Genomic DNA, 23,502 nt, shown 5'->3' on the forward strand with positions numbered 1-23,502 from the left:
AGATGAACTGGATAAATTAGCATTAGCTAATACAACGCTAACGTTAGCAAGCTCAGGCCCGTTGTGCGTTCTCTCGGTAAAGACGTGGATTGTTTTTGTGCAGAGAACTCCGGGCATTTTGCATATAATGCATATAATGCTCTGTGACCTAGACAGCTCTGGCTGCAGTGCCCTCTGCTGGTTGTTCAGGGGAGTGTGTAGGTCACATTCATTTGTGCATCTGGTTTGTGGGAGGAATGTCTCATCGACACAAAAGCAAAAAAGCGATCCACAAATGCAATTTCAATTCAAATACAAAATTAAGCATATTTATACTCAAATCTCAAAAATATATTTACAAATACATGTTTATTTATTTAAAAAAAATCTTGATTTATTTGTATGTCACATTTTTATATTTATAAATCTTATTTGTATATATTTTCAAATCTCAAATATATACTTACAAATACGCGTTCATTTATACAAATTATTTATTTATTTGTATGTCACATTTGTATTTGTATTTGTATATTTATTAATACATGCATATGTATTAATATCATATTGATATATATAAGTTGATGTGAGACAATTCTACTTCCATACACCTGCACTTCAAAATGTGATCTGTTTGTACAATAGTGTTCTGTGGTTATTTTTTGGTTGGCCAAGCGGACGTGACGACAGGCTGTCCTCAATCAGGTCCGCACGGACCTGGAGGGGGCGTGCCTTAAGTCCGTCTGGAAATCGGGAGTAATTCGAGAGAATAGTTGTCCCGGGAGATTTTCGGGAGAGGCACTGACATTCGGGAGTCTCCTGGAAAATTCGGGAGGGTTGGCAAGTATGCTGTGATGAGGTGGCGACTTGTCCAGGGTGTACCCCGCCTACCGCCCGAATGCAGCTGAGATAGAATCCAGCGACCCCACCGCGACCCCAAAAGGGACAAGCGGTAGGAAATGGATGGATTCATTATCAATAGCGCTATTTTTATTGGTATTTGTTTTGCTCCATTTGTAGTGTAATAATGTTCATTGTCATTTCTGTGTTAATATTTATTTCACTAACTGCTTCTTTGCTATCACTTGTGTATCATATTTGCTGTTCTGTTGTTTTTGTTATTGTTGTGTTTGTTGTTGTTGTCTCTCTGTCTTATTCCCCTCTTGTTCCCACAATTTCCCCGTCTTTCTTCATTGTTTTCTCTTTCCATCCCCTCCTGCTCCGGCCCGGCTGCACCAAATGATAATATAAATACATTTAATAAAATCAAATACAAATAAGGCAAGAAGAGAAGTATCCCACTCTTCTCTTTTGTAAAGTAAATCTGTACAGCAATATGATTTGCTAGCGCGAGGAGCTTCAAAGTGCGCTTAGACTAATGTATCCGAATACAAACAATTATTAATGTGACAATAGGAGCTACTGTTAAGATATGCCTTCCCTAGGAACTGTTGTTTGTGTTGCAACAGGGACATTATTGAGTGATGCACCGGCAAATGGAGTCGAGCTTGTGATGTACTGTTGTGAACGTGTCTGCCGAAGTTGAACAATAAATTACGGCCCAGTTTGGTCTAAATAATACATTATGTAATCCGTGTTGGATATAGAACATAATTTAACAATTAACGATGTTTACTCTTTCAAACATCATATGTGTGTACATGTACGTAACGATTAGGAACACAGTACTATAATGGCCACAGTGACGTCTTCTCCATCAAACGCCATCTTGTCGCTTTTTGATCAGATCTCGCGAGAGAAACAACCAACCATCTCTTCTCATTATTATTATTTTTCTTCTTACTGTCAGTAAAGGTTCATAGCGCCGCCCACTGTACTGTAGAATGTAGTGTGGGCCATAGGGCATAACGAGGAAATCCCGTTAAGAACCTGTGGAGGGCAGCAATGCGCCTAACATGCTCTACTAGTCTGCTGGAAATAGAAAGAAGAAGAAAAACGAGGAAAAGGCAAAATGGCGTTTGACGGAGAATGGCTAAACGCGGGCATTATAGTCCTGTATTTTTAATTGGTGTATACATGTACACATATAAGCCGACTAAAAGATTAAACATTGTTAGTAATTGTTTGTTTTTGGATACATTAGTCTGAGCGTACGATGGCACGTATCGTGCTAGCTTAGTTTGCTAGTTAGCGTAGCTTGTTAGCCGCTAACAAAGAGAGGCGGAAGTTCTCAACACATCGGTAAGCAGAGATCAAGTGTGAGTGTAAAGTGTTGTGATTGTGTGAAAATGTGCGAAAGAACGTTAGCAGAGTACGAGGAGGAACTTTGTCCAACAAAAGAAGAGAATGAGGTGGACGCTGTTTTCAAGAAACATCAAATTGTGACACACAGAACAGGTTTGTTTACTTCTTACTCTCACATGTTTACTCATTTCATATTAACAGTATTCTTAAATACATTGTTTTAGGAAGGAATTTATTCTCATCTCCCAGTCTTTAACTCCTCAGTAAGGACAGTAGCTATTTGCTGTCATACAAATTGGGAGAAGTTGATAGTTGACATTTTGACTCCTGCGCTCGGGATCTTTCTGTGTGGAGTTTGCATGTTCTCCCCGTGACTGCGTGGGTTCCCTCCGGGTACTCCGGCTTCCTCCCACTTCCAAAGACATGCACCTGGGGATAGGTTGATTGGCCACACTAAGTTGGCCCTAGTGTGTGAATGTGAGTGTGAATGTTGTCTGTCTATTTGTGTTGGCCCTGCGATGAGGTGGCGACTTGTCCAGGGTGTACTCCGCCTTCCGCCCGATTGTAGCTGAGATAGGCTCCAGCGACCCCGAAGGGAATAAGCGGTAGAAAATGGGTGGATGGATGGATGGCTCATTTGCACAATTGATTACAATGGTGTAGGAGAGAGGAATAATGTGGTGGGAGACATAAAATGTGAGTTAAAAAATGCATTCCAAGTCAGCAGGCGTAACCCCTGGTCTATCCCGGGTCTTGTAAAGATAAGATCGTGTTCCATACACAAATGTAATCGAGGACTCCTGGCTCAGTAAAAATTAAGTCAACACTAAAGATAATAATAATCAAAAATAAATTGTCAAATAGTCAATGATGACACCACAGGGGTTATCCGGGAGTGTGAGTGTGAATGTGTGTGTGAGAATGAGTGTGTGCGAGTGAGTGTAATTCCTGAGGTGGGTGGGAATAGGAGCATAAAGTTAATAATAAAGAGCGAGCGTTGACCAATGACCTTTCCTGGGTGCAATTCAAAGAAAATAGGTTCATTGTAATTGGATAAGAAAAAATGTTATTTAAATAATTATTTTAACATTATATGGGAGAAGTGACACAGTCCCAATATGTCACCTTGAAGCCTCCAGGCAGTTTTATAAATTACATGTGACCCAACCAGGATTCGAACCCAGCCCCCTTCAACCTGAGTCAACAGTCGTAACCACTGGGCTACCCTGGGTCTTGTGGAGAGAATTTTTTTTTTCATACACAAATGTAATCGAGGACTCCTGGCTCCGTAAAGTATGATGAGGTAGAACAAAATACCATCGACCAGAGTGGGGTTAGACCCCAGTACCTTTCATTGTTAAGGCGGCCCTAACAACAAAACGCTGCGGGAAACCCTGATTTACATCACACTCTGTACACCAAGGCAGAAACAGCGGCAGCTTTGCACAGAGTCATTTTAGTGGCTGGGACAAAAATAAGTATTTTCTTGTTTTTTCTTGTTTTTTAGCTACACATTTGAACACAACCCACAAAAGAACACAAATAATCTCATAGTGTTAACAGTGTCAATCAAAAACTTTTTATATTCTCTAATAATCTTATTTACCCAACAGACGTCCAGCAGCCCCCCCACATTAAAGAGGAAGATCTACATCCCCTTTTTTTAAAAGAGGAGTATGCAGAGCCATCCCACATTAAAGAGGAAGAGAAGGAAGTGTGGATCACTCGGGAGGAAGAGTGTCTCCTTGGGCAGGAGGAGGCTGATCTCACCAAGTTCCCACTGACTATTGTCTCTGTGAAGACTGAAGACCATGAAGACAAACCACCTGAGTCCTCACAGCTTCATCACAGTCCAAGTAAGAACAACATCCACATATCAGTTTATTCTCAGGTCATTCAATCCATCACAATTGGACTGTTCAGTTTGTCTTAGAAGACATTTGGCCTCTCATCCAAGTAGGCTTCATCACTTCGTTCTCACAGAATTAAAGTCTTAAATCTAATCATTTCAATTTAAGACCTTGGAATGTCTTAAGTTCTATCACAATCTTGTAAAAAATCTTAAGTACGTCCTTGAAATATCCCAAAAATAATAATAACAATATTTTTATCTAAAATAAATACATCAACTAATTATCTGTATAGCCCGGTCAGAATTTCTGGAGCAGGACGAGTGTGATGTGCTGTGTATGTTACAGCAAAGTTTAGCTAGTAGGACATCTTAGGAAAGCCCACAGCAAAGCAGTTATTTGTGTAAGATGGCATGTGCAAGTTCAACCATTTGTGGCTGTAGAACAAATCATTTAATGCGTGGTTGAAGCCAGTGAACAGAAACGTAGAACATTTTTTCACCAACGTCACAACTCAAGCCATCGTAAAGGACAGCGTTTGTAAACAATGTGGTGAAAGGAAGTGTAAAGATGATGAAAAGGTCAAAAATCCAGGACAAGTCTGTGTCAAATGATGGTAAAACACCTGCACATTTTACATTATACCTGATATCGCTAATGTAGATATTTGTATCGATCCGCCCACCTTTGTTGTTTACATTCAAGAACTGTAGTTTGCGGTTAACATAGTTAGGGTTAGTGTAGCATGTTTAGCTATTCCTTTTCCTGTAGTACTTGTGTAATGGCAAACCTAATATTTAAGTAATCTCTTGTCTAAAACCACACTTTGAGTCTAAAGGTTTGTGTGTGCGGCATTGTCTTCAATACATTGGAATGTTTTTGTCCTAAGGTATGAGACATTTATGGCCTATCCTATGCATCTTTAGGGCCCTTACGGGATGTCTCCAAACGCCCACTCTCTCCAAGGACAAAGAATGGTGTGATGTTGGTTGATCACTAAATTATGTTTTCAGTCAAATGTTATCCTCTAAATAGGTTTATTTTATGATTGATGTTGTTAACGGGCTTGCCCAATGTTTAACCAAAACTAGTATCACAAATTAGATAGAATGTGTTTTGCTCCTTCCTCCTACCCCATCCCAGGATGGGTTATTTCACCCAGGCCTCTCACCTACCTCCTCGCTACTTTTTGAAAGCATATAAGATTTGAAATTTTTTTTTACCTCTGTCTCTTTTTCTCCTTTCTGCAGTAGCAAAAGCCCTTTCTCTTTTGTAATCTGAAGGTTTTTGAGCACTCAAATAGTCAAAAGTTAGTAAATACTAATAATAAATACTTAGTTTTCCTCTGGACAATTTTTATGTTGGATATGAAAAATTCCAGAACAATTGTAAGAAACCTAGTTTATTTGTTGCCATGGAGATGAGAATTGCTGACTTAGGCCATGTCCACACATACACGGAGATTTTCAAAAACCCATATTTGGTGTTAAAACGATCTCCATCCACACAAGTGTAGTTTCAAAACTCTATGTCTACACACAAACGCATACACCTGCTCTCTTGCACAATTTTTCCAATCAGAAGCCTGAAAAAAGCAGCAATAGCTGACTTAGATGCATTACACCTCCTATTATGTTTATTTTGATAAAATTTAGACGTACAATGGCATGTACATTATTTTTAAAACTCATAGGACTCTAACGTGTTTAGCAACATGGTGATATATTACATGTGCAGTGAAGTGTACATTATTTCTAAAATCAGCACGCACTAACGAGCGAAGGAAACCCCTTTGCATGTTTAAGTGCCTATATAAAGTGCACGGACGTTTGTGTGCCGCTGCAAAACTGTCTTGGAATTATGAAGCATATAATCATCCATATAGTGATATATTACATGTGCAATGAAATGTGCATTGTCAACATCAGCACACACTAGCAAGGAAGATCCCGCATCATGTTTTTTTTAGTTGCTTGGTCGCTATTTAAGCTCGTGCACAGTCGCGCCCGGATCCATTTACACAAATGGAAGCAAGACACACAAGTTAACTTCATGATTTGTCTTTTAATAAGTACTAAAAACATAACATAATGTTGCACATTTCTTATCACACAGAGCAAAAAGTCTTGGGTCAAAGTTGTCCCATCAGGTGGAGGTTCGACAGCGATCATATCCAAAACAGCTGAATGTCATTCATGCAGGCGGGAGTGTCGCAAAGCCCATTTTGATGTGTCTTTTTTAAAAAATAATGTTGAGTGAAAATAGCAGCATGTTTACATTCAAACATACAATAAATCCTCTTATAGTGTGTTTAAAGCCAACAAGGCAGTGTTGTTGAGCTTTGGAAATGACAGTGCACAACCGTGACGTCATCACAGGTCTCCGTTTGTGCCGCATACAAGCATACGCTAAGCGGAGAGTTTTGTAACTCTACACATTGGCCAGCATTTGCAAAAGTCTGCATTTTTAAAGACACAAATATGCATCTGCGTGTGTACAAGAGGCCAAAAAGCAGAGATAAGTATGAGTTTATTAAGTATCCGTGTTCGTGTGGACATGGCCTTAGAAGTGTGTTTGCACTGTGGAGGAACATTAGCCGCTAGCGAGGATGCTACATTGAGTCGAGGGTGCATTCGTTACAAAAAAGATCAGTTAGATTAATACATAATTTTGAATATAGAGAACATACAAATTTATTAAATCACAAATATTGAAATTCAACGATTTGGTGCATTTGCAAACAGCTAAAATTATGTATAAAGCAAACTATAACCTGCTACCCAAGAATGTACAACAATTCTTCTCAACAAAAGAGGAGAAATCTAACCTTAGAGGAGCATCTAATTTAAAACATGTGTATGCACGTACAACACTTAAAACCTTTAGCATGTCAGTATGTGGAATTAAATTATGGAAAGGATTAACCAAAGAAATCAAACAAAGCACCAATATGATTCAGTTTAAGAGACTGTTCAAACTACAAGTGTTCACAAAGTACACAGAACAAGAATTATGACGAACATCTTGAACCCTTTTTTTTCTTTTTTTTTCTTTTGAGATAAAGATTATTTATGTATTTAATATTGGTTTACATACAATGTGTGTATTATTCATTTATTATTTATGTATTCACTGTGCTGTTGCAGAGAACAAGGAAATTAGATAAAATTGCTATGGTATGAAAAGGGGTAGGATTAAATAAGCTCTGCTTCTTCCTACTCCTTTTCGGATGTACTGTAATAAAACAACTGGAAATTCTATATATGATGCATTACATTGTACCGTATGCATGTTCGAAATAAACTGAAACTGAACTGAACTGAACATTCAGTTCCTTTACATTCTTGATAATACCATTATTATTTTATGTGCCTGAAACAGTTCGTTTTTATTCATAAATGAATGACATAAGTCTATATTATGTTATTCCCAGCTAAGCACAAGCTAATTGTGACTGGCAATACAAAGTATCAATATCAGCATTGGTATGACCAATACTGCCCCAGTAACTACTTGGTATTGGATCCAAACCCAAATTTGTAGTATCGCCCAAAACTGATGTAAAGTATCCAAACTACAGAAGAATAAGTCATCATTACCTTTGAACAGAAGTGTAAATAGAACATATTAAAACCAAAAGTAAGATGATATTAACAGTAAATAAACAAGTAGATTAATACAAGTTTTGATTAAATAATACAACTGTAAATGGTGTATGTTGCTGCAAATGTCAGCAACTCATTTAGGAGCCTTTTTAACCTGTTTTAAAATGTTTCTAATATTGATTCTTTGTTGGATCTGTTTCTGTCTCTGAATCAACTACATCGAGCTGTGCTCTGCAAGTTTGCCTTCCGAAGATAGGTATCGATCCAACAACGTTGTAAAAGGCAATGTATCGATTTTATGGATACTAGAAAAAGGAAAACATTGAATTTAAGAACGATAAGCTTCATATGAAGTTAAGCACTTTTAATGATAAGGACATTAAACATCACTCAAGTCAGCCTGCCCGTCTGTGGTGTCATTGTATTTTTCTAAATAAACCAATATTGTACCTAGAATTGCATCGGCAACATCAAATTATGATTCAAATTGAATCGTTGTTAAAATGAATCATTACACCCTGTAGCAGGGGCCGGCAACACAACATGTTGAAAGAGCCATATTGGACCAAAAATACGAAAAACAAATCTGTCTGGAGCCGCAAAAATTTAAAAGCCTTATGTAAGTGTTATAATGAAGGCAAAACAATTAAGTACGTGTCTCAGAGGGTTAGATAATTCCTGGAAATTACTGGTGTGTGTGGTAAATTAGATGTGTGTGTCCAAGTTAAAGGAAAGGACAGGCTGTCTTCTTCTAATGGATTTATTACAATCTTTGCAAGCTGGGTAATGTTTGCTGTGGTCTGGAACATGATGGTAATGTTTGCTGTGGTCTGGAACATGATGGTAATGTTTGCTGTGGTCTGGAACAACATGGCTCACAACCAGAAATGCAGTCAATATTACATAAAGATAATGTGTCATGAGACATGCAAATATAAATTAAATACACAGAGGACACAAGTAAAGTACATTAAATGAGCTCAAATATACGTACAAACGAGGCATAATGATGCAATATGTACACACAGCTAGCCTAAATAGCATGTTAGCATGGAATATTAGCACTCCACGCAAGTCATTAAAATCATCAAAGCTCATATTTGTACATTCACTCACAGCATAAAATGTTTGGTGGACAAAATGAGACAAAGAAGGAGAGGCATAAAACACGTCTTTCTGTGGCAGCGACGGAGAATGTTGTACACGTAAACCAACTACGGTGAGTTCAAGGACCGCCAAAAATAGTAGGACAAAAACGGCGCTTGCCGAATACTATCATCAGTGAAGCATAAACTCAAACATATTAATTAGTGGGCTTTGTAACAATTAGGAAGGTTTGTGTCATGTTTGTCTTCCTACAGAAACATTATTAAAACAACAAATATATTTTTCTCTCATCTTTTTCCATTTTTTAAAAAGCTCCAGCGAGCCACTAGGGCGATGCTAAAGAGTCGTATGCGGCTCAAGAGCCGCGGGTTGCTGACCCCTGCCCTATAGTCTATGCAATTGTATGTGCGCAATATGTATTATTTATTGCAGATTTTTTGGTCCTTTGTTGTGCTTTACTTTGTAGAAATGGTGACGCTGAAGTGTATTGCCAACCACATAATTTCCCCATTGTGGGATGAATTAAGCCTATATTATCCTATCATATATTAAATGCCTACTGAAAGCCACTACTACCGACCACGCAGTCTGATAGTTTATATATCAATGATGAAATCTTAACATTGCAACACATGCCAATACAGCCGGGTTAACTTATAACGTGCAATTTTAAGTTTCCCGCTAAACTTCCGGTTGAAAACGTCTATGTATGATGACGTATGCGCGTGACGTCAATCGTTGGAACGGAAGTATTCAGACACATTGTATCCAATACAAAAAGCTCTGTTTTCATCGCAAAATTCCACAGTATTCTGGACATCTGTGTTGGTGAATCTTTTGCAATTTATTTAATGAACAATGAGGACTGCAAAGAAGAAAGCTGTAGGTGGGATCGGTGTATTAGCGGCTGGCTGCAGCAACACAACCAGGAGGACTTTGATTTGGATAGCAGACGCGCTATCCGACGCTAGCCGCCGACCGCATTGATGATCGGGTGAAGTCCTTCGTTGCTCCGTCGATCGCTGGAACGCAGGTGAGCACGGGTGTTGATGAGCAGATGAGGGCTGGCTGGCGTAGGTGGATAGCTAATGTTTTTAGCATAGCTCTGTGAGGTCCTGTTGCTAAGTTAGCTTCAATGGCGTCGTTAGCAACAGCATTGTTAAGCTTCGCCAGGCTGGAAAGCATTAACCATGTAGTTACATGTCCATGGTTTAATAGTATTGTTGATTTTCTGTCTATCCTTCCAGTCAGGGGTTTATTTCTTTAATTTCTATCTGCAGTTAAGCCCGATGCTATCACGTTAGCTCCGTAGCTAAAGTGCTTCGCCGATGTATTGTCGTGGAGATAAAAGTCACTGTGAACGTCCATTTCGCGTTCTCGACTCTCATTTTCAAGAGGATATAGTATCCGAGGTGGTTTAAAATACAAATCCGTGATCCACAATAGAAAAAGGAGAGAGTGTGGAATCCAATGAGCCAGCTTGTACCTAAGTTACGGTCAGAGCGAAAAAAGATGCGTCCTGCACTGCACTCTAGTCCTTCACTCTCACATTCCTCATCCACAAATATTTCATCCTGGCTGAAATTAATGGGGTAATCATCGCTTTCTCGGTCCGAATCGCTGTCGCTGCTGGTGTAATTAATGGGGAAATGTGAGGAGCCTTTCAACCTGTGACGTCACGCTACTTCCGGTACAGGCAAAGCTTTTTTATCAGCGACCAAAAGTTGCGAACTTTATCGTCGATGTTCTCTACTAAATCCTTTCAGCAAAAATATGGCAATATCGCGAAATGATCAAGTATGACACATAGGATGGATCTGCTATCCCCGTTTAAATAAAAAAAAATCATTTCAGTAGGCCTTTAAATCATATATTGCAAAATGAATTATTGATCATATTGCTCATCCCTAGTTAAAAGTCCCCTCGCCCTGGCTTGTTCTTTTTTTCTTGTGAATAATTTTGTGAAGAATGGTGTGTTTGTCCCCCACGGAGATTTTGGGCCAGGGCATACAATAACTTGGTTTTCTTTGGTACATGTAAACCAGGGGTGTCCAAACTTTTTCCACTGAGGGCCGCACACGGAAAAATTAAAGCATGCGGGGGCCATTTTGATATTTTTTATTTTCAAACCATAACAAAATATATGGATGTTGTTAGTTTTTTACCTTTAGGGCTCACGGGGACCATAAAGGGTCTAAGTCATTACAATGTTAAAAACAAGTCAAATTATTATTTTTTTAAATTTATATAACGCTTACAGCAAATCTGTACAGTTTATCAACTTCAGGTTGATATAAAGTTTAAAAAAACAAAAAGGTTTTATGCCTTTTCTGTCAAAGACAACTTATTTTTTTTATAATAAAACTGAAATATGCAGTATTTCCCCCACTGCCCAAAACATTCAGAAAGCAATGTTTGATGTGAAGTAATTAGAGCCTTAAAAATATCAATAATGCAGGACACCATTGATTATTCATTATTATTTTTGAGTAATCACAGTGAAAAGATAAATAAAATCCCTTTAAATATATTTGGGATCCAAAAGGTGCCCCACTCAGAAAGTGATACATTTTTATTAGTTTTTTTTTACTTTCAACACTTAAGTTATGAGCTCAACTTCAGATATATCTGTCGATTTTACGTTTGAACTATTATTTTGTTTGTTTTATGCTCTTTTGTCAAATAAAATGTTGTTTTTGTATGGCAACCACACAATATATGCAATATTTCCCACTTAAAACATTTTAAAGTGAAATATTTGAAATAATTGGAGCCTTGAATAGGTCAATAATTCATTATAACATTGATTTTTATTTTTTTTGGAGCAATGGCGAAAAAAGAAAGATAGACAAAAGAAGAAAAAAAAAGCGTACATGGTAGCTTTGTGTCAACATTGCAACTTTTTCTAGTTTGATTTCACCTCATTCCACTTTTTTAAATGTTTTTTTAATTTTTGCAATAGCATTTCTAGAATGTGCGGCGGGCCGGTAAACAATTAGCTGCGGGCCGCAAATGGCCCCCGGGCCGCACTTTGGACACCCCTAATGTAAACGTACTGAAAGCCTCATGTGACTGAGCAAAGCTGGATGTTTCTAAATCATGTGTTTGTCTTCTTGTGTCCTGCAGATGTCTGTGAAGATCATCTTCTCCCTGAGCACCAGAAGTGGAGCTTCAGAATGGAGCAGGAGGAGCCACAGACCTCCCACATTAAGGAGGAAGACGAAGCGTCACAGACTCCTCTCGTTAAAAACGAAGAGGAAGACCCACGGACCCCCCATATCAAAGAGGAAGAGGAGGAAATCAGCATCAGTCAGGAGGGAGAGCATCTTAAATGGTTGGAGGAGTTCCCAGTGATTGGTGTGATTGTGAAGAGTGAAGATTATAAGGTCAAAGGTGAAAGTGAGGAGAAGAGAGAGGTGGAGCCTCCAAGCAGCAGCTCAATTCAACACATGACAACAAAAGCTGATGGAGACCACACTGAGGATGAAGACTCTAAAGCTGATAAGACGTGTCACACTGACAACACATGCTTAAAATGTTCTCACTGTGACAAAACTTTTCAACGCCCTGGTGATCTCAAAAGACACATGAGAATACACACTGGAGAAAAACCCTTTTCCTGCTCAGAATGCGGTAAAAGTTTTTTACGAAAATATGTGTTGAACGAACACATGCTGAGACACTCTGGAGAAAAGCCTTTTCCTTGTTCAACCTGCGGTAAAGATTTTATACAAAGTCACTATTTGAAAGCACACATGAGAATACACACCGGAGAAAAACCCAATACTTGTTCAATCTGTGGTAAAGGTTTTGTAAGAAGTTCCAATTTGAAAGCACACATGAGAACACACACTGGAGAAAAACCCTTTCCCTGCTCGTTATGTGGTAAAGATTTTGCTCACAAAAATTTGTTGAAAGAACACATGCAAATACACACTGGAGAAAAACCTTTTACCTGCTCAGCATGTGGTAAAGGTTTTGCACGGAAACATTTGTTGAAAGAACACATGCTGAGACACACTGGAGAAAAACCTAACACCTGTTCAATCTGTGGTAAAGGTTTTGTAAGACGTTCCCATTTGAAAGAACACATGAGAACACACACTGGAGAAAAACCCTTTTTCTGCTCATTATGTGGTAAAGGTTTTGCTCACAAAAATGTGTTGAAAGAACACATGCAAATACACACCAAAGATAAACCTTTTTTCTGCTCAGAATGTGGTAAATGCTTTCCCCGAAATAAATTGTTGAAGGAACACTTGAGAACACACACTGGAGAAAAACCTTTTCCCTGCTCAGCATGTGATAAAGGTTTTGTAAGGAAACATTTGTTGAAAGAACACATGAGAATTCACACGGGAGAAAAACCTTTTTCCTGCTCAGTATGCGGTAAAAGCTTTGCCCGAAAGAAATTAATGAAGGAACACATGAGAACACACACTGGAGAAAAACCTTTTACCTGTTCAATCTGTGGTAAAAGTTTTGCACGTTCAAATATGTTCAAAGTACACATGAGAACACACACAGGTGAGAAAGTGTTGAGTTGCAGTGTGTGCGGTGAAAGATTCTCTTATAAGTACCAGTGTAAAAAACACACGTGTGCTGGTGAGAACAGCAGCAGCAAATGAAGTCAAAACTTTAACTTTGACGTTCTAACATTATCAGTACATTTAAAATGTGTGACATCATTGTTGTGTGAGTAACACTCTCCATGCATTCATTTTCCACCGCTTGTCCCTTTCGAACTTGTTAATATGCTTTTACCATTTATAATTGGATATTTTAGATTATTACTTCTTTCAGTCAAGTACATGGATTAATAGATAGATAGATAGTACTATATATATATATATATATATATATATATATATATATATATATATATATATATATATATATATATATATATATATATATATATATATATATACAGGATTGTGTACTTTTATTTAAAATTGTACAGAATAATTTAACTGTAAAGGTGACAGTAAACTGTACAAAACATATGTGACATACATTAAACATGTTATGTGTATATAGATATTCATAATTCACTTGTTTTATATATGTTTTTGAAATAATGAAGTGTTACATATTTTCAATTCTAATTGTAAATGATTGCATAGATTAACTCCTTTATTTTATAAACATATTTGTTTAACATTTTAATGGTATTATTGAGTGAAAAGGACTGCATTTTATTTCTAGGGAGAGGTCTGAAATCACAGGATTTCGATGATGCACGTTCCATTTTGTTGTTTATCCTCAAAATAAAAATGACATCAAAAATCGGATTTCTTTATTCTATATCTATCATTTCATCAATGCAACGAGACATAATACATTACAATTGTAATGGAAGTTAAACTATCTTTTTTTATTTATTACGTTTTTAAACGTACAGCAGTGCAGTTAAGTGGTTCAGGTCATTCTTTCTAAGATGCTCTGCAGGGAAAATAAACATTTAATCATGAACGCTCATGTATTTGTAGCCCAATTAGTCATTTTGATAGTGGGTTAAACAGACACTTGCAGCGTGTCTTGCTTTCATTGTGTAATAATAATGGCTTTAGGAGCCTGCCGGTCAGGGTTCAGAGTTAGCTGCGCTGCAAAAGGCGCAGCGTGAGGATTCAACCGCTCTCTGGCAGCTTCCGGTTTAAATCGCGGTTACTCGAATAAAAGGACAGTCACGATCAACATTGCCCCGCCTTTCACTCGCTGGCGTGAGCTCAAAGACAAAGAATTCCAGACCGATGCTGCCTTGGCTATGTTCCTGCTAAACTAGTAATTTACAGCGCAGCTTGGTTGGTAGAGCGGCCATGCCAGCAACCTGAGAGTTCCTGTTTCGATCCCCGTCTACGCCATCCCAGTCATGTCCGTTGTGTCCTTGAGCAAGACACTTCACCCTTGCTCCTGATGGGTCGTGGTTAGGGCCTTGCATGGCAGTGTACTGTGTGTGTGGATGGCGTCAAAGCGATTTGAGCACCTTGAGGGTAGAAAAGCACTATACAAGTATAACCCATTTACCATTTAATGTTAATTTTAGCGTGGAAATGTGCGTGCTAGCAATAAATTGCCACTAGCGTAACAGTTCCACTACTACTCCTTCGAAAAAACTTTCTTTGCTTTCCGACTTGCATCCGCCCCAATACCTTCTTGGTCGTCATGTTTGTAGCGCAATCCAAGATCATTTCTTGATAGTGTCTGCTATTTAACATCAGCATAGCCATTAGGGACAGAATATTTGCGACAAGATTACAGCGGATGTCGTGTCAGTGTGATGCTTTATGCGCTAGGCATCATGGGAAATGTGGTCTTCTGGCAAAACACTACCGCTTTGGTCCACTGCCGCTGCCAAAATCAAGCAAAACTGAAAGTTCTTAAGTGGGGCTTTAAGTCTTTTATAATAGTACTGATTTTAATTCAGAGCTAATGTTAAAGTATTCCCTTTGAACTACTAAGTGCCTTGTGTTTCTTTATACCAAACTAACGTTCAGCCTCCTCCGGTTTATTCTGGCAAGCTGTTTTATAGTTCTAGCTGCTTTTGGTACGCACACCCACTTCGAACTATTACAATCAGAAGGCGTATATAAGATTTTTATCTGTATGCTGCTCCAGACAGATTTGTTTGTTTTGGTCCACTACGGCTCTTTCAACATTTTAAGTTGCCGACCCCTCGACTCTACCAAAGCTTTTGGCAGAATGCATTCCAAAATGATTGAATGTCTGTGAGAAATGGGCATCTATGTTGGAAATACCTACAAACCATCCTGAAGATGTACAGTCATGGTCAAAAGTTTACATACACTTGTAAAGAACATAATGGAACAGAACTTTCCTCCAGATGGTCTTATCTTTGTCCATGTGATGTCAGATGAAACAAAAATGTAGCTGTTTGGCCACAATACCCAGAAATATGTTTGGAGGAGAAAATGTGAGGCCTTTAATCCCAGGAACACCATCCCTACCGTCAAGCATGGTGGTGTTAGTATTATGCTCTGGGCCTGTTTTGCTGCCGATGGAACTGGTGCTTTACAGAGAGTAAATGAGACAATGAAAAAGGAGGATTGCCTCCAAATTATTTTGGACAACCTAAAACCATCAGCCTGACAGTCCTGACTTAAACGTGTGGACAATGCTGAAGAAACAATTGCATGTCAGAAAACAAACACATTTAACTGAACTGCACCAATTTTGTCAAAAGGAGTGGTCAAAAATTCAACCACAAGCTTGCCAGAAGCTTGTGGATGGCTACTTAAAAGTGCCAGATTGCAGTGAAACTTGCTAAAGGGCATGTAACCAAATATTAACATTGCTGTATGGATACTTTTGACCCAGCAGATTTGGTCACATTTTCAGCAGACCCATAATAAATTCATAAAAAAGCCAAACTTCATGAATGTTTTTTTGTGACAAACAAATATGTGCTCTAATCACTCCATCACAAAAAAATAAGAGTTGTAGAAATTATTGGAAACTCAAGACAGCCATGACATTATGTTCTTTACAAGTGTATGTAAACTTTTGACCACGACTGTATAGGGAACAAACAGCAGTCATAAGAACTGATTTGGGAACGACAGAAACATTCAATAATAAGAAAGGAGTAAAAAGTAAAAAGTCTGTTTCATTTATACACGAAAAAATGTTCAGACAAGTCGAGAACATGGCAGATTTATCTAGAAGAGGTTTGAAGATGAACAATGCACGATTTGCTGATGACACATCCTTGTTAGCACTGAACGCAAGTCGCCTCCAACAATTATCAGCTGTACAGAATAATGAGGGAAACATATTTGGAATGGCAGTGAGCAAAAGTCTACCAGTTCCTCAAATAATTCTTACAGCAGAAGGTAGACATGTAGAACAAGTTTCAAATATGGTATCTGGGTCAGATGCAGTTTGAAAATGGAAGAACTGGTAATTAAATAAAATGAAGATTTGAAAGGAGGAACTCATATGAAAGTATATAACATTTAATAACACCTAAAAATTAAATATTGTAACAAAGAAAAGAAAGCTAAAATGCTATGTGTGGGCTATCCTACTGTATGGTTCCGGGATGTAGACCTTAAAGGGGAACTGTACATTTTTTGGGGGAAATTTGCCTATTGATCACAAATATTATGAGACAAAAAGACAACATTTTTTGTTTTTTTTTGCATTTTAACATGTAGAAATCGGCTGGTTCTTGGTGGCTTGCAATGCAGCTAATGTTAGCAATCAATTCTACCTCTAAATCACTTTAAAAATGCCTTAAAAAACCGTCAACAATACTTCATTTATGTTCTGTAACCTGTATAACAACCAAACTATAGCAACATTGTTGTTGTAAGAGGGAACACTGACAAACTCTTTTTCTAGCGTAGTAACACATCGGCGTACTTCGAAATTAGCCATAAAAGTGTCATGATTTGTCGTCTAGATTATGTGTTTTGTTATTTTCTGGTTGTTTAAGAGTCTTTTAGTTCCTGTTTATGCTCCCTTGTTTGGTCACCATGGCAACTCATTGTTTTCACCTGACTCATTTGACACACGCACCTGGCTCTAATCATGACATTATTATTTAAGCCTGTCTTTTTCAGTTAGTCGTCCTGGCGACATTGATGTTCATTTCTGCTGTGTTCATGCTGGTTTTCTTGCCATAGTTTCATGCTCGTATGTTTGTGATTGCTCTTTTTATGCTTCACGTAAGTTTTCTTTTTTCAAGCCACAGTTTAGTGAGTTTTTTTAGTTTCATGTTTCATGTCCTAAGTTTTTTGCCTTAGCTTTCGCATGTGTTAGGCACGCTCGCTTTCGGGTTGTTTTCTGTTTTTGTTTGTATCCCTGTGTAGTACTTTAAGTTTGAATAATTAAATCATGTTTTTACCTGCAAGCCTTGTACGGTCAAGTCCGTTTGCATCCCGGGAAATAATCCTCGTTATGACAAAAAGCTAGCTACGGAAAGAAATAAGGTAGCTTCTACGTCAGCACGAAACGTGTTTGAGTTTATAATGCACGACACAATGTGATAGGACACAAATCTGTACTGACTGAAAAACATGAACAATCATATTTCAGTATATGTAAAGTATTATTATGTACAGTATTTGTAATAACACGCATGATGTGCTGTGTGTATCATGATGGAGTGTGAATCACTTGATGGACAGTTGTGTGTTTGGTCCAGCTGGCTGGGGATTTTTTCCCCAGTTTATTTGGGTAAGCACTCCATTTATGTCAAAATAGCATGGCTGCAAGTACCACATTTATAGTCGTCACTTCCACCCCACTCTCCCCGTTTCCGTTTGCCCCAACATTTCAAGCTTCCTTCGTGCTCGCTTCTACAAACAGCAGTTCATTCTCCGTATATTCAGCTTAAAAAAGAAAAGGTTGTGAATCCTCATTTGTCCAAAAATAAGTCTGCTATGATTCCGGAAGTAGGAACACACATTTGTTGCTAGTACTGATTAAAATACAGTAAATATTGTACATGTTACATATTGTTATGAAGGTGTCTGTTACTACATTATATACATACTTGCAGTGTGTATATTGTACATATTACATTTTGTTATGAAGGTGTTTGTTACTACATTATATATATATATACTTGCAGTGTGTGTATAAAACATATTACATATTGTTATTAAGGTGTCTGTTACTTAATTACTGTATATATATATACTTGCAGTGTGTATATTGTACATAATACATATTGTTATGAAGGTGTCTGTTACTTCATTATATATACTTGCAGTGTGTGTATAAAACATATTACATATTGTTATGAAGGTGCCTGGGGCGGGCCCCGCCGTGCTCTCCGAGAGGGGGGTCGTGGTGGTCTGGTTGCTGGTGGGGTGGAGGCGGTCTTCCTGTCCGGTTGCGGGGAGTTTCTGGGCCCCCCGGGGCGAGGCGTCTCGCGTTTCTGCCCGTGTGTGGTCTGGTCTCTCGCTGGCTTGGGGCTGGTTGTCCCCTGCATCTCCTGCGTCTGTCTACGGTCCTGCTGCTGGCCCTCCCGGCCGGCACGGTGGGCCCGTCTCTGGGGTTCCTGTCGCTGGCCGGCCTGGCTGCGTGGAGCCGGTAGTTCCTTGTTCCCTGGGCGCCGCGCCTGCTGTTTTAGGTTGGGCTCTCTGGGTGGCAGGGGCCGTACTCTGGCTTCCGCACATACTGGGAGACAAATATATTGTACATACAAATACACCTATACTGTATACTCACATACAATACAGACAATTATTCAAACATATATGCATACATACGCACACACATAGCTATACGCTCCCACATACATACACAAATACAGTACATACCTACACAGTCAAAGTTCATACATCCACATGCACATTCACTGTACAAACATACATATACACATACTGTACATATACATTCACTGTACAAACACATATACACATACTGTACATATACATTCACTGTACAAACATACATATATACATACTGTACATATACATTCACTGTACAAACATACATATATACATACTGTACATATACATTCACTGTACAAACATACATATACACATACTGTACATATACATTCACTGTACAAACATACATATACACATACTATACATATACAAGCACATACTTTATGCATACATACAGTCACGCATATAATCACGTTTCATAAAACATATATTATCGTTGTTTACCTAGGGGAAACTGGGTAACATACGGCATACTGAAAAGCTTAACCTATTATTACTATAACAATCTACAAGGTTAATACAGTTCGCTTCTCTTTCTTCCCCTCCATTTATCTGCTTTCTTTTGTATTTCAAGTTATCATTACATAAATGTATTGTTGCATTATAAACAATTGTATTGTTGATAATAGAGGTAATTATTGTTATTATTCATTATCAATAGTGCTATTTCTATTGGTATTTGTTTTGCTCCATTTGTAGTGTAAAAATGTTCTGTCATTTCTGTGTTATTAAAATTTACTTCACTAACTGCTTCTTTGCTATCACTTTTTGTATCATATTTGCTGTTCTGTTGTTGTTGTTATTGTTGTGTTTGTTGTTGTTGACTCTCTGTCTTATATCCCTCTTGTTCCCACAACTTCCTTGTTTTCTCTTTCTATCCCCTCCTGCTCCGGCCCGGCTGCACCAAATGATAATATAAATACATTTAATAAAGTCAAATACAAATAACGCAACAAGAGAAGTATCCCACTCTTCTCTTTTGTAAAGTAAATCTGTACAGCAATATAATTTGCTAGAGCGAGGAGCTTCAAAGTGCGCTTAGACTAATGTATCCGAATACAAACAATTATCAATTGTTTGTGTTGCAACAGGGACATTATTGAGTGGTGCACCGGCAAATGGAGTCGAGCTTGAGATGTACTGTTGTGAACGTGTCTGCCGAAGTTGAACAATAAATTACGGCCCAGTTTGGTCTAAACAACGCATTCTGTAGTCCGTGTGGGATAGAGAACATAATTTAACAATTAACGATGTTTACTCTATCAAACATCATATATGTGTACATGTACGTAACGATAAGGAACACAGTACTGGCCACAGTGACGTCTTCTCCATCAAACGCCATCTTGTCGCTTTTTTATTAGATCTCGCGAGAGAAACAACCAACCATCTCTTCTTCTTCTTCTTCTTTTCTTCTTACTGGCAGTAAAGGTTCATAGCGCCGCCCACTGTACTGTACAATGTAGTGTGGGCCATAAGGCATAACGAAGAAATCCCGTTAAGAACCTGTGGAGGGCAGCAATGCGCCTAACATGCTCTACTAGTCTGCTGGAAATAGAAAGAAGAAGAAAAACGAATAAAAGGCAAAATGGCGTTTGACGGAGAATGGCTAGGCGCGGGCATTATAGTCCTGTATTTTTAATTAGTGCATACATGTACACATATATGCCGTCTAAAAGATTATACTTTGTTAGTAATTGTTTGTATTCGGATACATTAGTCTGAGCGTACGATGGCACGTCTCGTGCTAGCTTAGTTTGCTAGTTAGCTTAGCTTGTTAGCCGCTAACAAAGAGACGTGGAAGTTATCAACACATCGCTAAGCAGAGATCAAGTGTGAGTGTAAAGTGTTGTGATTGTGTGAACATGTGCGAAAGAACGATAGCAGAGTACGAGGAGAAACTGTGTCCAACAAAAGAAGAGAATGAGGGGGACGATGTTTTCAAGAAGCATCAAATTGTTACACACCGAACAGGTTTGTTTACTTCTTACTCTCACATGTTTACTCATTTCATATTTACATATTAACAGTATTCTTGAATAAATTGTTTTAGGAATGAATTTATTCCCATCTCCCAGTGTTTAAAGTATTGTGTCAACAATACCCAGGATAGCTCAATGGTTAAGATTGCTGCCTCTCACGCAGTACCACTGGGTTCAAATCCATAACTTGAAAGATCTTGTTTTTTGTTTTGCCTCGATCATAATTCACTGATTACATTTGTATATGAGCGAAAACCAAACCTTAATGGGACCCAAGATAGCTCAATGGTCAACACTGTGGGCTCCTAATACAGGGGTACTGAGTTCAAACCCCATATATGGAATCAGTAATTTGGCTGTATGGTGTCAAGACGACATACATTGTGGGGTGTGTATTCTCCCCCACACAGAGTAATGTTATGTGCTAGTTGTTTGAGTAACATATAGTTGAAAAATTAATTTAACACTAAAGATACTAATAATAAAAAATAAATTGTCAAATACTCAATGATGACACCTTGGGTTACCTGTGAGTGTGTGTGAGAATGAATGAGTGTGTGCGAGTGGGTGTAATTCCTGAGGTGGGTGGGAATAAGAGTATAAAGTTAATAATAAAGAGCGTTGACCAATGACCTCTCCTGGGTACAATAAAAAAAAAAGGTTAATTGTAATTGGATAGAAAAAAAAGTTTATTAAATCATTATTTTAACATTACATGGGAGAAGTGACACAGTCACAATATATGTCACCTTGAAGCCTCCAGCCAGTTTTGTAAATTACATATCAACCCAACCAGGATTCAAACCCAGCACCCTTCAACCTGAGTCAACAGTCTTAACCACTGGGCTATTCTGGGTCTTGTGGAGAGGGTTTTTTTTTTCATACACAAATGTAATCGAGGACTCCTAGCTCCGTAAAGTATGATGAGGTAGAACAAAATGCTGTCAACTAGAGTGGGGTTCAAACCCAGTACCTCTCATTCAGAGTCAGCAGTCTTAACCACTGAGCTATCCTTCGTCTTGTGAAGAGTAGATTTCTTTCCATACACAAGTGTTATCTATGCAGTGTGTCCCCCACAAAATTTGTCTCTCCAGGGGGAAGGGCCGTCGCCTGGGACAGGCAGACGGACGGGGAAGGTGCTGGAACAGTGTAATTTGGCCTGTCGCCACCATCACGTCTCCATTCCATCGCTGCCTGGGGGGGCAATTAACTACAGACTGTGGTGAAGTAGGCCGGCTTCGTCGCGTGAAGAAGCTTAAAATTTTTGGTTTTGTTTTCTGCTCCGTATGCTGAATGGCAATATACAATATATATCTCGATATTTTTTCCATAAAGTAAAAACAAAACACAAAATAGTCCTAGTTGCCTCAGATACTAAGTATGTCATTATTTTTACTTAGTAAATATTGACTTACTAAGACAAAATAATGACTAAGTCTAATTAATGACTTACTGTAAATAAGCGTTTGCAATAAGCGTTTGAAAAAAAGAGTTAAAAGTGGGGCTACATGCTGACATATGCTCAACTCATCATGCTTAATTTATTACAGCATTTGGGAAGCCTGTAGTTGATTTTTATTATGTAAATGTTATATTTGTATCAACATGTGATAGCAGGGACCCTGCAATTCCAAACTAGGCTGCTACATTACTTATCAAGATACAGGTGATGGAATTCCTGCTGGGCATTGCTGCCTGACGCACCTCCTCCAGTGCCTTTTGACAGGTGTGCTGTGACACCTCACCGAACACCTCTGTGGGCATAAACGGGTCATCAGCTGGGGACCAACATTCATCAACGTTTCGCTCCTTTAACCCCAGAACGTCTCATGGTGGCGGAGCGATGGCAGGGATGTCTCCCTGCCACCCCCTGCTGATGTCCTAGGTGTTTGCCCCCCAACTCTTATGCTTCCTCCTTAGCCACAGCCAGAAGCTGCCTTTGTCTGCCTCCTCGGCCAGCTCTTTCATGGCTTTCCGATGCCCCGCTCCTGTGCATCCAATGTCTCGGAGTAGGCGGGCAGTTGAGGAACCCACGAAGCCCCTACACCCCACTTCCACAGGGCAGATGACGGCTTTCCAGCCAGCCTCCCTGCACTCTGCTGCCAGGTCAGAGTACTTGGCTCGCTTCCGCTCATAAGCAGCCTCCAACCCCCCCTCCCATGGGACAGTAAGCTCGACCAGAAGAACCGTCCTGCAAGCCTCTGACCAGAAGACCAGGTCTGGCCGTAGCGATGATTAATGTAGCATCAAGGGTTGGAATTGGGGGTTAAATCACCAAAAATGATTCCCGGCTGCAGCCACCGCTGCCTTGATCACCTCCCAGGGGGTGATCAAGGGTGATGGGTCAAATGCAGAGAATAATTTCGCCACACCTTGTGTGTGTGTGACAATCATTGGTACTTTAACTTTAACTTTTAACTATAGCTGTAAAAATAGTACAATAGCAATGAGAGACTATTCAACCCTGAACACTATGGAGTTCATGTAGGCTTTATGATGCAGTTACATTATTATATCAACTATCAGAGACAGAAACTCTCCATTTAACATAATGTCCTTTTTTGCTGCT

At 38.8% G+C, this 23,502-nt stretch overlaps 3 protein-coding genes across 4 annotated transcripts in view; 2 read left to right on the forward strand and 1 right to left on the reverse strand.

Moving 5' to 3' along the window:
- LOC133635751 (uncharacterized) overlaps positions 1–23,502 on the reverse strand; it is a 283,249-nt gene that overhangs the window by 242,577 nt on the left and 17,170 nt on the right. The gene's annotated exons all lie outside the window — the stretch shown is intronic.
- On the forward strand, positions 1,754–13,590 carry LOC133635759 (gastrula zinc finger protein XlCGF57.1-like). Of its 2 annotated transcripts, none has more exons than XM_062029031.1 (3): positions 1,754–2,337; positions 3,798–4,040; positions 11,873–13,590. In XM_062029031.1, exons 1-3 carry the CDS (start codon positions 2,229–2,231, stop codon positions 13,372–13,374), a joined length of 1,854 nt encoding a protein of 617 aa, XP_061885015.1. In that variant the 5' UTR covers positions 1,754–2,228; the 3' UTR covers positions 13,375–13,590. The 2 variants fall into 2 exon arrangements, with proteins under 2 accessions (XP_061885015.1, XP_061885016.1); XM_062029032.1 differs by lacking the exon at positions 1,754–2,337 and adding an exon at positions 2,791–2,880.
- LOC133635756 (oocyte zinc finger protein XlCOF6-like) overlaps positions 20,540–23,502 on the forward strand; it is a 30,091-nt gene continuing 27,128 nt past the window's right edge. The window contains exon 1 of the mRNA XM_062029023.1: positions 20,540–20,925. Within this exon, the coding sequence (XP_061885007.1) occupies positions 20,817–20,925 (109 nt within the window). The 5' untranslated portion in view covers positions 20,540–20,816. The remainder of the gene's footprint in view (positions 20,926–23,502) is intronic.

Source organism: Entelurus aequoreus, linkage group LG20, assembly GCF_033978785.1.
Source record: "Entelurus aequoreus isolate RoL-2023_Sb linkage group LG20, RoL_Eaeq_v1.1, whole genome shotgun sequence".
NCBI classification, from domain to species: Eukaryota; Metazoa; Chordata; class Actinopteri; order Syngnathiformes; family Syngnathidae; genus Entelurus; species Entelurus aequoreus.

Excerpts from the sequence above, each read along its gene's own strand:
- LOC133635759 (XM_062029031.1), top strand. The coding sequence starts at position 2,229 with ATGTGCGAAAGAACGTTAGCAGAGTACGAGGAGGAACTTTGTCCAACA. Across the intron at positions 2,338-3,797 it reads AATTGTGACACACAGAACAG|ACGTCCAGCAGCCCCCCCAC; the intron begins GTTTGTTTACTT and ends TTTACCCAACAG. Across the intron at positions 4,041-11,872 it reads ACAGCTTCATCACAGTCCAA|ATGTCTGTGAAGATCATCTT; the intron begins GTAAGAACAACA and ends TGTGTCCTGCAG.